At 42.2% G+C, this 17,141-nt stretch overlaps 1 protein-coding gene across 1 annotated transcript in view; it reads right to left on the bottom strand.

The window, feature by feature from the left end:
• TENM2 (teneurin transmembrane protein 2) overlaps window positions 1-17,141 on the bottom strand; it is a 1,103,161-nt gene that overhangs the window by 72,352 nt on the left and 1,013,668 nt on the right. The window contains exons 15-18 of the mRNA XM_081826284.1: window positions 12,854-13,064; window positions 8,767-8,886; window positions 5,555-5,816; window positions 4,498-4,765 (exon numbers count right to left, since the gene is read on the bottom strand). Of these exons, the coding sequence (XP_081682410.1) occupies window positions 4,498-4,765; window positions 5,555-5,816; window positions 8,767-8,886; window positions 12,854-13,064 (861 nt within the window). The remainder of the gene's footprint in view (window positions 1-4,497; window positions 4,766-5,554; window positions 5,817-8,766; window positions 8,887-12,853; window positions 13,065-17,141) is intronic.

Genomic DNA, 17,141 nt, shown 5'->3' with positions numbered 1-17,141 from the left:
TTAAATCCTGAGGTATAGGAGCATCAATATAAATGGAAGATACATTTTATTAAAAAAACCCAACAATAACCCACATATATTTCCTAACTTGTCTCCTGAAAATTCCAAGAAACAACAACCAACTCAGTAGCAAAGAGATTTGCTAGTGCCTGGCTTGTGGCCTTGAAATATTATTTCTCATTAAAAGGAAATCAGGCAGGGCCCCTTGAAGAAATGGCTGGAGCAAGAAATGTCTAAGATGAGACTAGGCCACTTTATCATACCAGATAGCAAGGAAGAAATTACAATCTACTAAGGTTATGTCAAAAGAATCTGGGAGTCAGCCTGAAGAGTGTTCCACTGACCAAAAGTGGGATAATTTGACCATTAGTAGAGATAATAACTTCAATGGATTGAAACATATAAGATACATTTTATTCTATGAGTTCATAATGGTATTAGAAAATTAATTTGCCACCATTAGAGGATGTTAGAGGACCAACTTACTATACTGAAAATAGTAAATAAAGGGAAATAATTGGGCATTTGTCCCTTCTTTCTTATTTGAACTATACCTCAAATAACCAAGTAGTTAATGAGAAAATATCTCTATATAAAAGTATTCCCACGAATAAATGGAAAAGCAATGACAAAATTAAAATATGACTTTGCAATCCCTAATGACCTAATGGATCCAGGCAACGAGAATCAATGGCCACTGAAATCACAAAAGGATAATCAAGATGACATTAGGTGCCTCCTGATGGAAGATGACAGTACCACCTATCCAGCTGTCCTGCTTAAAACAAAATCAGAAAATAAGATACCTAGGAATAAATTTAACTAAAGAGGTGAAGGACCTATATGCTAAAAACTGTAAGACATTGATGGCAGAAATTGAAGAAGACACAAATAAATGGAAAGATATTCTGTGTTCATGGATTAGAATTATTACCATCATTAAAATGTTCACACTACCCAAAACAATCTATGGACTCAATGCAATCCCTAACAAAATTCCAATGGCACAGCATAGAAACACAAAAATGAACAAACAATCTTAAAATGTGTCTGAAACTGCAAAAGACCCCAAGTAGCCAAAGCAATCTTAAGAAAGAACAAAGCTAGAGGCATTACACTCCCTGATTTCAAACTATATTACAAAGCTATAGTAATCAAAACAGTATGGGATGGGCATAAAAACAGACATACAGATCAGTAGAACAAAATAGACAGCCCAGAAATAAACCCATACATATATGGTTGATAATTTATAACAAAGGAGTCAAGAATATACCATGGGGAAAAGACAGTCCCCTTAATAAATGGTGTTGGGAAAACTGGACAGCCACATGAAGAAGAATGAACCTGGACCACTATCTTACATCATACACAAAAATTAACACAAAATGGATTAAAGACTTGAATGTAAGACCTGAACCATAAAACTCCTAGAAGAAAACATAGTTGGTAACCCCCTTGATATCGGTCTTAGCAGTGATTTTTTGATTTGACACCGAAAGCACAGGCAACAAAAGCAAAAATAAATAAGTGGGACTGTATCAAACTAAAAATCTCCTGTGCAACAAAGGAAACCATCAACAAAATGAAAAGGCAACCTACTGAATGGAAAAAATAGTTTCAAATCCTGTATCTGCTAAGGGGTTAATATCTAAAACATATAAAGAACTCGTACAACTTGGTAGCAAAAAGGCAAACAACCCAATTAAAAAATGGGAAGAGGATCTGAATAGACATTTTTCCAAAGAAGACATACAGAAGGCCAATAGGTTCATGAAAAGATGCCCAACATCACTCATCATCAGGAAAATGCAAATCAAAACCACAATGAGATACCACCTCATATTTATTAGAATGGCTACTATCAAAAGAAATTACAAATACTGGAAGAGATGTGGAGTAAAGGGAAGCCTCATGCACTTTTGGTGGGAATGTAAATTGATGCAGCCACTATGTAACACAGTATGGAGGTTCCTCAAAAAAAAAATTACAAATAGAATTACCATATGACCCAAAAATTCTACTTTAGTTATCCGTCCAAAGAAAATGAAAACGCAAACTCGAAAAGGTACCCGCACCCCATGTTCATTGCAGCATTATTTACAATAACCAAGATATGGAAACAACCTAAGTGCCCATTAACCGCTGAATGGATAAAGAAGATGTGTATGTGTGTGTGTGTGTGTGTGTGTGTGTGTGTGTGTATAATATTATTCAGCCATAAAAAATGAAATTTTGCCATTTGTGACAACATGGATGGAACTTGAAGGCATTATGTTAAGTATGTAAGTTAGAGAAAGACAAATACTGTATGATTTCACTTCTATGTAGAATCTTTAAAAAATAAAACAAAGCTCATGGATACAGAGACAGATTGGTTTGTTGCCAGAGGCAGGGGGTGGGAGGTGAATGAAGTGGGTGAAGGGAGTCAGAGGTAAAAACTTCCAGTTATAAAATAAACAAGTCTTGGGGAAACAATATATGGCATAGTGACTACAGTTAATGATACTGTATTGCATATTGTAAGTTGCTAAGAGAGTAGATCTTAAGAGTTCTCGTCACAAGAAAAAATATTTGTAACTGTGTGTGATGAATGTTAATTAGATGTGTTATGATCACTGCACAATATATATAAATATGTAATCCTGTTGTATACCTGAAACTAATATAATGTTGCCTGTCAATTATACCTCAATAAAAAAATAAAGTTGATATAGATTAAAAAATCAAACCTGAACCTTAGAAAGCCTCAAGATTCCACTCTGAGTTTACAAGAGATATAGAACAAAGCAATATGTTAAACAGCCACAGGGATGCAATCAGAAAACAAACTAGACTACAGGAAATTCTACAAGCAAACAATGCAGTTGGTACAAAATAAAATATAGAACTTAAAAAAAAGGAGCTGGAGATGGAAGGGAAAACTATAAATCAAAAAAATTTAAGAGAAATCAAAATCCCAAAAGGTGGGTCTTATTTGGATTCTGATTCAAACAGAGCACTAATATTTTATGACATTCATAAGACATTTGAAATATTGAATAATGGGCTACTTGAAGATATTAAGAAATAATCATTTTAAAAAATTGTGATAACTGTTGGCATGTTTTTGAGGTGTTTTTTTAGAGATATAGTGTGAAATATTATGGATAAAATGATATCTGAGACTTGCTTCAGAAAAATATCAGGAGCAGGGAGGTGGATGAAAGAATGGAAAAACCAGTATTCATCATGACTTGATAATGCCAGAAGCTAGATGCATGGGGGTGTATTATAATATTCAAACTACTTTTTGATGTTGGATATTATTTTGATATTTTGATATTGGTAAAGACTGGTATAATATTTGATTAGCCACTTTATATTAAGTGCACTAGTTACTTCAGTAACTTATTGATATCTTTATTAAGTTAATAACTCCACTTGCTGATGAAGCAGACTACTAGGGCCATATCCTGAGCATGTGTAACCTGCTAAGTACGTGGATTTAGGCAACTCATTTACTTTCTCCATCCAGTCCCATCTGCACAATGGGGGATATGAGAGTGCTCCTTGATAAGGTTATTGAGAGGTTACCCAAGATAAAGGATTTAACACAGTGCTCTGCACAAAGGGAGTGTCTGATAAATACTGGCTGCCAATTACAGTGAAAATTTCTAAGTTTGCTGGCTTATTTTGGTAACTTACTCTAGTTCTTGGAAATTGCAAGCCTAGTGGTGAAGAAAATACAGGATTCTGGATTTTAATTAATCCCACACAGCTTTCTACAAATAGGAAAACATACTGGGTAGGTTGATACTCATCCACAGCTCACAATTCTTCAGAGACTGATAAGCAACAGACCCTTCTCTTACGGTAGTCTTTCATCAGTGGGCAATCGTGTGATTCCCTCAAAGGCACAGCCTGAAACATGGCATGTGGCTTTCACATCCCCTCCACCTCTGTTTTCTGATTCTCCTGGTGCATTCTGTGCCATTTGCAAGTGCTCTCTGGGAACATGATCTAGCCCCTGTTCCACCTCTTTCCCCTATCTTGAACGTTCTCCTTATCCGTACATTCCAGACACCCTGGCCTTCTCTTTGTCCTTCAAACACACCTTGTTCTTCTTGCCTTTTCTGTCAGAAAAAGAATGCTCTGTTCCTGATTTTCACATGGCTCCTTCTTGCCATTCAAACCCCCGCTGAAGTGTCACCTGCCGAGGAGCCTTCCCTGAATGCCCACCCGCAGTTGCTCTTCCTTCCCAGTAAATATCACTTATTTTTACTTTCATATTAGCACTTATCACTGCTTGATATTTTCTTGTCCAGTCTGTGTTTACTATGTTGATCCCCCACTAATACAGAAGGTCCATGAAATAGGACTCTTGTTTTCCTTACTGACCACTGCATTCCTCTCTACTAGGATAGTGCCAGTAGAACTCATAGTAGGAACTCGATATTGATTGAATTAACGCATGACTAAATCCAAGAGTCAATAGGAGTTGAAACTGAAACATACCAACAGCATCAGACAGTCCATACACCCTTTGGCCATATGCATCTGTCTTATCCCAGATGAAGGTGTAGGCTAGGTTGGGAGAGGCCTGGAATGACTTCTGGAAGAGGTGCCCCTCTACAGCTACCATCAGGTGAACCTTGATAAGGTTCAGGGGCACCGTGGACTGGGTCATGGTGATCTTCAACAGAGACTTATAGCCTGCGGTCCTGGAGCTCAGGTAGCGAAGCTTCACACTGGAACCAGGGAGCTCAATTTCTTCATGAAGAACCTGGAGAGGAGACACATGGTAGACGTACTGCAACCAATGAACTCTGGGCAAGTGGGCTGCTTGCAAACCTGAGGTTGCCGGTCTGTTGCCCCTCTCACCAAAGCATCATGCCTTATGTGGGGTGCAAGAACCACTTCCCACGACTGAGAGAGGGAGAGAGAGAGAGAGAGAGAACCAAAAACAACCAAACTTCATCCTACACCATGGAGTGAAGGGGCTGAGGTTATGATTTTTGGATTAATAATTATTCCTGGTCACTGTTGTGTTTCTTTTTAAAAACCACACTGTTGGCAAAAGATGTAAATAAGAACAGCAGGCTTTATTGCTAGCTGCATGTAAGGAGGCCACAAGAGGCTGTAATTATATGAACCTGCAACTGCCAGTGACAATTGGTATAAAGCAACAGGGAGGCAATAATGTAATACGCCCTCTGTCCTAACACTGATGTAGATCATTAAAGTGCCTCTTATCATGTATCTCTGTGACTAACAGGAATAAAAAGCAATTTGCAGGTGGGTTGCACATATGTATATTGTTTTTATTTTATTAAAAGCTCCGATGACTGCCAAAGCCTTGAACAACTATCTGAAAACATCTGGAATGTCCAGGAGAGATTCAGTTTTCTCTCCAGCGACCATACATTCTATTGTGGTTCCTACTTTTTGTCCCTCCCCCTTCACATTAGTTTCTGGCCCACCCAGAGAGTGAGATGTGCTGAGGGGAAGCTGGCCAGCCAGTCAGGGTGAGGGCGGTATGGAAGAGTCCTACCCCAGTACCCCCCATTCTTACCTGGGTCTCAGGCACGATGGGATTCTGCCCTGGGGCCGCACTGAAGAAGGTGGACAGTGGGGAGGAGATGATGATAGGATCTGGTCGGACAAAGCCACTGAGGTCACAGCTGGGGATGGAGTTCTCCTCGGTCTTCATCACCAAGGTGTCCATGGCGTAAAAGCTATTCCACGGCAACCACACAGTGCGCTCCTGGCTCATGAACGGGGCTCGCTCAAAGTGCAGGGTCAAGGAGGCACCCCCGTTGGCGATCAGGTCAAACCTGGAGACGGGGTAAGTGGGCTCACTGAGAGGGATGAACTTACCTTTAGACAAGGCAGGGGCTCTGAACTCTGCCCCTGAGGGCAGTGGGAGGGACAGAGCATGTAAGAAAAGAACGTGGGCTTTGGAAGCAGATGGGCTGAGTTAGAACACAATCTCTATCACTTAGTAGTTGTGCGGCTGTGGGCAAGTTACTAACCCTCTCTGAGTCTGTTTCTTCATCTGTGAATTGGGAATAATTATACCAACTTCCCAGTGCGGCTGAGAGAATGACATGCAAGGAGTGCAGAGCAGGGGTCTGCAAACTAGGCTCCCCCCAGCTAAATCCAACCCACCACCTGTTTTGGCAAAAAAAGTTTTATTGGAGTACGGCCACACTGATTTGTTTACTTATCCTCTCCAGCTGATTTCGTGCTACAAAGGCAGAGCTGAGTAGTTGTAACAGAAACCATATGGCATGCAAAGCCTAAAATATTTACTATCTGGCCCTTTACAGAAAATGTTCCCCCGCCCCTGCTGGAAAGCACTTAGCATTGTGCTGGGCTAACAGAAGTGTTCAATAAACAGAGTTATAATGCACAATGCTAAGTCATGGGAGCGCTTCATTAAAGCTTTCTTCTCATCTACCTGGACTGTTATGAGATATGTATTTGGTTTCACAGAGCCTTACCTTTTGAGATACAACTGACATATAATGTTAGTTTCAGGTATAGTACAATGTAATGATTTGATATTTTCATATATTACAAAATAATGGCCACAAAAAGTCTAGTTAACATCTATCTATGCATAGTTACAAATTTGTTAGGCAAACCTTTAAGATTTATTCTCTTGGTAACTTTCAATATGCAATACAGTGTTATTAACTATAGTCCCCATGCTGAATATTGCATCCCCAGGATTTGTTTATTTTCTAACTGGAAGTTTATACCTTTTGAACCCTTCATCCATCTTGCCCCGTTTCTAATATTTCTGATAACTGTTCTTAAACCTTACTCCTGTTTGTTCCTCAAGAGCTGGACAAAGGTATTACAAGTAAAACAAAGGTAGTTCTTTCCCAATTAACAGAAAAGAAGGTTAGCTGAGAGAAGTCTCCCAGTTTTAAGTTTTATTCCTCCACCAGGATCTCAACGCTTCAAGGATGGTGGTGCTTTCTTGCTCACTTCAGAATTCCCAGCAATTAACAGAGTTCCTGGATCACAGTAAAAACTCAGTGAAAATATACAGACCCACTGGCTTCACCCAATTTGGGTAATACTTTTGGTGGGTTTTTGTTTGTTTGTTTGTTTACTTTTGGTTGTTTACTTCTGTTCTTGTTTGTTTACTTTTGGTGTTTTTTAACAGACATAAAACGCATGAGCGAGGAGCACATGAATACTAAGGTAAATATCAGAGCATGCATAGTACAGCAGTTTATTACATTAACTTGTTTGTAGACTTATTTTTGGGCATGCATCCTGCTGGGGATGGTTTTGTACAGGACACAGAAGAGAGTCAAATGTCTTGATATGATAGAACCAAATCATCAATGTCTGTGGCACGCACTACTATACAACAGATTGTGTGATTCCTCGGAGCATTCACAAATACATCCTGTTACTTCCAGGGCTTTGCAACCTGAACAGGCTGAAGAATCACCAATCCTGGAGGTTGGATAGATGATATGGGAAGTGGGTTTGGGCTGTAATTAGTCAGGGAGCAGCTGAGAGGGATGAGGCAGCATGAGGTCTTGGTTTCGGCTCAGGTCATGATCTCAGGGTCCTGTGATGGAGCCCCACGTTGGGCTCCATGCTCAGTAGGAAGTCTGCTTGGGATTCTTTCTCCCCTCTCCCTCTGCCCCTCTCCCCCTGACTCTCTCTCCCCATCTAAAATAAATAAATAAGTAAATAAATAAATCTTTAAAAAAAGAGAAATGAATGAGGGAGATATCAGAAACTCTGTCAATACTGAGGTTTTGATGGAAATCATCAGATGTCTTCTTGGGGTTTCAATGGTGGGAATATGAGAATAAGGTTATTGTGGGCTGGTCAATTTTGAAACTACCTGCAAGGCTACCAAGGACATTAGAGAGTAAGGCCAGACTCTTCACCAGAGAAAGGCAAGGCCGTAGTTCTTACCCACATGCTACCTCCATGATTTTCCAGACTCCAGTTTTATAGAAAAAAGTGTTGCATCAGATTTACAGTAACTGTCTTCATTTTCATTTGGAATAGAAGGCAATAGTTTGTGGGGTTTTTTTTTAGCCCAGGGTGGGTGAGTGATTTCCCCATCCCATAGATTCCTTTTCTTCTCCTTCTTCTTCTTTAAATTTCAACCCCATGCCCAGTGGATTAAGGAAATAACATAGCTTTCCTCTTGGTGGGGGCTGCATGGGTGCATGTTTCCAATCAGAAGATAATAGGAAAAGGTTGTGTTCTTCACACAGCAGGGTGACAGCTAAATGTATTTAATTAGACTTCTCTGATTACATCCCACCCCCTCAAAACAGGCATGAAAACAACACAGCTCCTAAAGCCACAGATGAAAGCAGAAGGGGTTCACCACAGGACACTATGTCATGTGGATCCTTGTCACCCTGCACTGCCTTTGATTTAAAATAGGAGTGAGTTTCCAAGAGCCACTTTGCCTTTTTCTTTCTAGAATCTGTCCTTCCCCAGCTCCAACCCCAACACATGGACACACACAGAAAAGCACTTGCCTGACATGGAAAAAAAGGAGAATGATGGTTATTGGCAGCCCTAGATAGGCTGGCCTTCTATTTGTTTTTCATTTTGGATACCATATCATAAAGCAACAAGTATATTTGGCGGGGGGGAATCCTCACTGGGGCTCTGACCTGGTGGGCATCGCAGTCCACAAGGGGAAGTCACATGGTTCCAAGCCAATAGCACCATCTGTCTCTTAGCCTGCACCCTCTGCCCTGAGTAGGTAGAGCTCACAAAGATACTTACGTGCCATCTTGGCGGGTAATGGTGTAGCCGTATTTTGGGTACTTGACAAAAGACACGTTCACTCCAACCAGAGGAGTCCCATCTGTAGTTACTACTTGGCCTCGTATGAGAGAAACCAAGCTGAGAGAAAAAGAAACATAAATCTTGAGCCACACAGAGGAGAATAAGGAGACCTGGGGCGTGTCAAGTTCTCCTTCCGTATTGTTGCTGTCCCCACCCATCCTCCTCTGGTCATTAAGGTAAGAAGACTTTCAACATTTATTTCTGGTTTCACATGATCACACCTCATGGGGAGGTCTTAACGCTTGCTTTCCTTGAGGAGCAGAACTGGTGACGTGTCGAAGTGAAATCCACGGACAGCCTCCCCACTCACTTAGATGGGCAATGGGGTCTCCTGTGCACATTCCCTCTAGCCTTGGCCTTGCTCCATTTCTTGACATCATTTGGCTTTTGTTTGGCCTGAGCTTCAGGCTGCCCCTCATCACTCATGCTTGTGCCTTAGTCTGGCACAGAGAGTATTATACTCGGGTGAGAGCTTCCCCATCTGGCTACTCATTTCCTTTTTTGGCTTTGGAGAAAGGCAATGCTACTCTTCTCCTCCAGGCTGGAATGTCAGAGGGAATGGAGGGAAGCACACAGAGGTTTTTTTTTTTAATGAGGCTGGGACATCTACATACATTGTTTTTTGCTGCCCTCTAAGAGCAAAATTTCTCTCAATCCATGAGAGCCTGAGGAAAAGAGAATATGGGAGATACATTTTTCTGGATTCTGTCTTGGATTCTGGATTCTACATAACTCTATTTCTCTTATATCAAATTCCTGCTATTTGATGGGGCAGAGGTGGGGGTGGCTGAAATCCCACTCAACTTTTTCCCACTGTCAGTGAAAGCTCTCCTCTCTCCAGATCACAGTAACTAGAACTTTCTCGAGGATACCAGTATCCAATGAGCAAATTTGCAAAATCCCATAAAGCAACAGAGACGCCACAACAGTCCTCTCAAAAACCACAGAGGGAGAAGGCACATGTCTCCTCTTACCTAAATTTTCTGATTTCACAGAGAAATGGGTTAATGAGAACTTCCATTTTTGCACTTAGCCCCCAGCCCACCAGGCGGGTCTGCAGCTGTATTGTGAGCCTTCAAGCCACTGGGCATTTGCCGAAGGCAGAGAGGTTCTCAGGTTTCCAGGTTCCTGGAAATAGTCCCAATTTCTGGATGAGGTAATCAAGCTGACCTGTTCTTTGCCAGAATCTTGTCTAAGTCTGCTCGATTTTTGGAATGCACTTACTTCTGCCATTTCAGGTGACCCCAAAGCTGGAGGGATGCTTTCTCCAGGCACCTCTCTTTTTATTAGCAATACCCCCCAACTGTTCAACTCCAACCCTTTGATGATCTTGGGAGGGTTTAGACTGTTCCACTGGCAGCTCTAATTGTCTGTTACTGGCTGCCTAACGAATGCATCCCATTTTTAGCTGGTTCCAACTATAATGCTAGAGTCTTTTGAAAGTGGAAAACTAAATTATGAAAATAATTCTTTTGTTCAATTCCATTTCCTTATCTTAGCGCAGACTAAGATTTCTTTCATGCCTTCCGAGACCCTATTTTAAAATCGATGTGCGTTGATGACCTCAAGGTACAAAGCGTTTGTGATGAGAAAACAAAATTGGGAGTATGTCCCGCAGTGGGGTTTTTTCCTCCCTCTTTTTTTGTACCACTGCTATTGCTTTTAAGTCATTCCTATAGCATAAGACTTTCCAGAGCATCACAGAAATAAAAGGGGCCTGGTTGCCTAGGCTTCCTACCCTTTATTTTCCTAATTCTTCATTGTTGCTGGCTTCATATCGTTTCTAGGCAGACAATTCACAGAAAAGACTCAGCTAAGACATGCTATCAGTTCATTTCTATTTATGATTATTGATGTGTAACAATTACCACATTATCTCGATAGTGAGATCTGCTCTATAAATTATAGTGGTGGAGTCAAGGCATTTTAGTGATTTTTGTATGCCATTATCTCGGGGAAATGCCTTCTTAGAAGTCTTGAATTAACTTCTTTTTTACTCCTAGCTTTCTCCTTCATTTTTCTGTCAGAGGATAATGCACTAAAATTCACATGCTTGGTGAACTTCAACCTATGTCTTGGAGTAATATTTTGTATTTCTGAATTATGTATCCTTGCCGACATGGGGTGTGGGCTCATGTGAGTGGTGCTATCTATTGTGACTTTCAAAGCTCCAGAGAAGCTTTCTCTGAAGAAGTTTCTTTTGCCCAGATCTCTGGGGCTGGTCTAGCCCACCAAATATTCTGGAGTCCCTGCCTCCTCTCCTGCATCTTGGCTGTAGCTCAAGGTGCCTTCTGGAAGTGGTAACTTTGATGAGGAAGAGAAGACTGAATTTTAAGGGACAAAAAGGAGAGTATCGGGAAATTACTGGATTTAGGGTGGAAAAGATGAAATGTTAACAGGAAGCTGAACAGAGCAGGGGCCTTCGAAGATGCATTTATTGTACGAGCAAACTGCATGCAAACCCTACTGAAATGCTTCCAGCCTGGTGCAAGGGCCATTCGTGACTCGTTGGCAACAGGAATTATGTTCATAATTAAAGGGAAACATATCTATAGAATCCCTGCCCCAGAACTAGGATTTAACAACCAAATACTTTTGTGGCCAAAGATTTGTGGTTTCTTTTATTTTTGAGGGGTTCTTGTATTAAAGTGATAATATAACTGTGTGAGTATGCTCTATAATATTATTCTAATTTTATCAATCAAGAACATAAAGTTTATGAGGTTAAATAACTTGCCTAATGGGGCACAGGCTAGAGGGGTGTCAGGGCTGAAACAGGAGAGGGCCGAGATTGTTTTTTCTTTTCTGTTTTATTTTTAGGAAAGCAAGAACAGGCGAGAGGCTAATGTTGCTGGCCTGAAGTGACCATGTTAGGAGCCCTAATATTCAAATTGCTGCCGAGAATTGGGGCTGCACAGCTTCCCAGAGAGTTCCTAGGGGCTCTGGAAGTAATCAGCTGTGCCATTACCTCCCACCTCCTCATCCCACCTTCGCCAGACTCTTCCAAGGGGGAGGAGCAGAGTCTGAGTCGTGGCCTGATGCTGTTTCTTCCCCAAAGCCCACCACTTAAGTTCATGGTTCCTAGAGGTTTCATGAGAGAGGACCCAGTCAACAGCTCTTATCTCTGCATGGGAAGGAGCACCGAGATGAGCAAGGCAACCCCAAGAAGAGCACACCTGCCATCCTCACATCTGCGGACACCATCAACATCTGGAGCCAGACCCACCGAGAGAGATCTGTGATAGGCAGGAGGGCCATAAGAAGACCCCTGCCTCTGTCCTTCCTGTCACCCCCAGAATCAGAAACAGTGTCTAGGAGGGAGAAGGGGATGGCACTCCTCAAAGCTAACTCTTCCCTTGCTCTCCTCTCCAGGGGTACAGTTCTAACTTGTCTTGGGAGGAAGGGAGGGGCCAAGCTGACTATAAAATAAACCCAGAATTTGCCCCAGAATTGCTTCAGATTAGCTACTGAGAGCAAAAGTAAACTCAAGAAAAACCCCATCATTTTGGAAAGAGAGATAAAATGCTCCAGCATGACATCTTGCCCAAAACAGGCCAACAGCAGGTGCAATTGATGGGGTTGCCAGGAGGATCAGAGATGGTCTACATAAAGTCTCTGGCTCATCAGAGGTGCTCAATACATCCTAATTAATGTTATTCAGTTAATAACTGCTTTCAAAAATACTCTATTGAATGAAATATTTCAGTGATGATCAGACAAAAGGCTCTATCAGAGGTATTTTATAAAGAGAGATAAAATAACAACAACAATATCATAAAATAATAGATTATAAAAATAATCTGAAAACCAGACCATCCACAGATGTCTCCAGCAGCTTCTGGGTTGAAGGTGGCCAAGTCACACAGAGAGGAAAGGGCCCTCTGTGAACCAGAGAGAGGAGCTGCCCTCATGGGGTAGTTTCTAAGCCAACTAGGCCCACAGCGAAACCAGGAGCCCTTCCTCCCGCTCTACCAGGAAGGAACCCAGCCACCTCGGCAGCCTGTACAGACAGAAGGGTGCCCACCTGCTATTGAAGGGGTTGTCTCCAGGGATGATGTGGGTGCTGTCTTTGCCTGCCAAGAGCTTGATGCGGTCGTAGAAGGATTTCACTGCAGGCGAGTCTGTCTGGCCCTGCTGAATGATGTCCAGGGGGTCCCGGGACCCTCGGCAGAGCAGGCTATTCTGACAGGCCGACTGCAGGCAGCAGTCAGGGTCCAGGCAATCCACCAGGCCATCTGGAAGGGCAGAGGCAGAGCCAGGGTCAGGGCATTTCATGGCACAAAGCTGCTGAGAGATGCTCGCACCTTGGTCAGGAAGAGCGTCAGCCCTTCCCAAGGGCTTGAAATGGCAGGTCTCACACAATGGGTCTAGTTTAATTCCAGCACATATGCATTGAAAAGAAAAGACCGAGAGGAAATAATCGAAAATGTGGACAAATGATTATCCCCAGGTAGTAGATGAGCGTGTGTCGCTCCTTTCTTTATTAGACTTTTCTACGATTTCTACTTTTTCGGTTATGAGCAAGTATTATTTGAGTGGTTGGAAACAAAAACAAACATTTTGCTTTTGAACAGCATAGCACAAAAAATTATCCATAGCTCGTTTTCAGGGCCTGTGCTAATGGGTGCACCAATAATCAAAATGTGTGGGATCCCTTTAGCCTTGCTTGAATGGAGAAAAATGTTCCATCCCCGCTCCCTCTCAGACTGCTGACCAGTTTGACAACTGGGTGGGGTGAGTTCTACATTTTCTGGGAAATGTGGAGAAGTGGCTTTAGTTGGAGCACCCAGAAATTAAGCTCTCAGTTCACCCAATCACTTCTGGTGCTACCTTGCTGCACACCTGTAGCACTCTGAACATCCTGATTTACTTGCCTAGATCCCTGCCCCTCCATCCCTTTGCTGGGCTGATTCCTATCATTCATCTACCATACAACAAATATTTGAGTGCCATCCATGTTCTGGAAATGAAACATGGAACAAAGGATGAAGAATGATGGTGTTTGTTCTTAAGGAGCTGACAGTACAGTGGGGGGAAACAGATATGACTCATCCTCTAAGACCCGGACTAGGTATGTCCTCCTCTTCCAGGAAGGCTTCCTGGTGATGCCTCTGGTTAGGTTAGGGCAGCCCTGCTCTGTGTATCCCTGAATCAGAGTTTCTCAAAGACTGGTTCTGCATCAAAATCCCATGGGGAGAATCAAGGGTCTACCCCAGAGCTTCCCAGGGAGAGCATTCAGAAGCAGGTCCTGGCACCTGCCTTTTATACATGCTTCTCAGGTGATTTTAATGCACAATAAGTTTTAGAAACCCTTGTGAATGCCAACTTCCTTGTGCGAGAATTATCTCTGTGTGCTTGCCTTCCTGTCTGGAAAATGAGCTCTTTGAAGAGAAAAACAGAATCTTATTCATTTCTATATTCACATCTTACTCAATGCCAACCTCGGAATTGGGTACTCAACAAAGGTTTGTTGAATGAATACATGAATGTTTTCCCTTCTTCGCGTGTGTGTTAGGGATGAGCATGGGAAGAATGTTTCGGGCAGTCTTTGCTTCTTGGAATTCCCTATTAGAATGGATTAGTTGGCCAATCCTTATTCACTCTGCGGGGAATTGAGTGAACACACAGTAGAGAGAAAGCCTTGGAGAATAACTTGCTTGCACCTCCCAGATTTGATAGCAAGGTACTTTGGGGCCATAATTAACATCATAGAAAGATGTACTCAAACCCTGGGCTGTGACTTGACAAACATATGTACTGGAACACTGAATCAGAGGCCTGCCTGCGTGCTTTAAATTTACTACAATGTGATTTTTTGGCATTACCCTTTTCGTTTGGTTCTGTTAATGAAATTGAAATATGTAATTTCACCAAAGTTCCACTGTAATTTAGCAATTAATGTACAATTATTTTAATGCATTACTTTCTTTTTAGCAAACAAACAAATTAGGAGGTTGTGTGTTTTGCTTGGCTTTAAATTACTAAAACTGGCCTCTCATTTTCCACATGGGCAAACGTTGCTTCTGTGCCTTGTAACACATTTAGATTTACAGAATTTCCTAGAAATGAAGACACAGGAGGGTGAGCAGGCACACACACTTTAAATTTAGAGACTTTCGAAGTCAGGGCTCTAAACACCTCTGCCTGATGGGCTGGCTGAATTGGGTACTCTCCAGAGACTCACAAATCTCAGACCCAAGAAACGGCCAGAGAACTGTATCTCAGCAGCAGGATGATGTTGCGGCACAGTCTCAGATCTATGTTCAGATTGTATAGTGGATCCCAGAGCCCTTGGCAGAATAAGAAAAAGACAAGAAAAAAAAAAAAACAAACAAAACTGCATAGCACCCTGCCTTTAACATCACCTTCCACGGACTGCCTTCACCAGACAGAAGGAATCTACCGTGGAATGCCTACTTTGGATTTAAAATTATCCCGCTGAGATTTGTTGGCAGGACTCCCCTCAGCAGATGCAGGAACTTCTCAGGTGAGAAGAAACACATTGCTATTAGCACTATAGATTTCTTTAAGGCTGCTGGCCTCTTCCCATTAGAAGTTCCATCTGTGTCTGGTGGCCTTTCCCTCCTGAAGCTGGGAACATCTCCTACCCCCCATCCGATTTACCACCCCCTCCATATAACCAGCTTGAGAACCTCATCGGGCTCAAATAGTAACTCAGGACAGTTTTCCTATCAAGCACTCAACACTTTCCTCCCCAACCCCTGCTCATCTGCTACTCGTTCTGGACTTGTGACTTCTTCAAAAGTGTGGACCTCAAATTTCCCCACTGTTCTGTCGATTCTAGGGCTTTTTATTTAAGGGCCTGTCTGGCAGGAGATGTCCTATAAACACATCAGCAATAGCAGATGGCAAATGCTAAAAAAAGAAGAAAAAAAGGATAGAAATGATTTCCTCGCACATATTTACATTTACCTGCTCCGGAGATGGCGCATTTGGGGTTCTATTGGTTATTAAGTGTGAGCATACGTTATGCTTGTAATGACCTCATCATGTTGCGTGATTATGGGCTGCTGGTGCTGCATGCTTTCCGACAACACCGTGAACTTTAAATTGGCACCTCAATCTCCCAGTGGCCTGTCAGTCATGAGAGCCGCATCTTTATGCCAGCAAGCCCCTCGCATGGAGTCTGACATGGCAATCTTCAGTAAATTACCCTGTCACTGACAATCTTGCAGTTATCTCGCAAACAATCAAGCGGGCAATCAAACTGTTCTGAATTGCCAGTTCAGGACCCGAGAGGCTGCAGGCGTCTCTATTCAACAGGGGCGCGGGAGCGGCACAATCCTCCCATGACGCTGGACGGTTTCTTTCTTTATTTATCCACCTACTTGTTTGTCTGGGGGGCTTTTTCCCAGGGAGCATGGAGAGGGAGGTGTGCAGAGTCCTCGAAAACGACCCAATTCTGATTTAGCGTTTGGGGAAAGTGACCCAGGCCCTCCTGACTGGGCCCCATAGCAGTGTGGCATGTTGGCTTCACGTGCCCTCATGTACTTCACTCCATGAGATGCAGCCACAGAGAATTATCTAGGTGCTGTCAGAAGGCAGGCTAAACCACAGCTCTGGCTGCAGGCCACACACATATGTCATACGTTAATTGTAATGGCCATTTCAGAGAAATATGGATGTGGAGAAACTTTCTGGGAACAATATGTGAGGTATTCTTTTTATTGCTTTTGATAAAGAAAATCAGAGAGAATCTTCCGAAACAGGTCTAGCAACACGAGGCAGAAATCAGGGTGATGCTAAATGGAATCCTTTGAATTAGAATTCCTAAGGTAAAATTTTAGCCAAAAAGCTTACACAGTGTCCGAGGGAAGAGCCTGGCCTCTAGAATCAGAGAGATTTGGGTTTGAGGCTCATGTCCTCTAATCCCTGGCTGTGTAAGCTTAGAAAGATAACCAACCTTGCTGAACCTCAACTTCTTTGCTTCTAAAACTGAGTTATAATAGTGCATATATCATAGGGTTCTGTGATGGGGAACAAATGAATTGATGTCAGTCTGCCATAGTATGTGTTCAATGAATCGTAGGTATTACTGTAACCAGAAACTCTGCAAAGTTTTCAGCTTTTTCAGTTTATAAAAACTGGACACAGATATCAGTAAAATTAATATCCCCTATTGGAGTCATTCACTGCTCTGTACTATGGGTAGGTTGAATCTTGGCAAGAGTGTAATGTTTCCACATAGTGATAAGTTAATTGGTAGTAATAATAAATACTACAGATTGAACAAGACTGAACAAGATTTAGACATACTCTTGATTTCAATCCTCACGGCAACCCCGCAGAGC

Source organism: Leptonychotes weddellii, chromosome 7 (genome assembly GCF_054177405.1).
Source record: "Leptonychotes weddellii isolate Sample4059 chromosome 7, ASM5417740v2, whole genome shotgun sequence".
NCBI lineage: Eukaryota > Metazoa > Chordata > Mammalia > Carnivora > Phocidae > Leptonychotes > Leptonychotes weddellii.
This window is presented reverse-complemented; position numbering and strand designations above follow the sequence as displayed.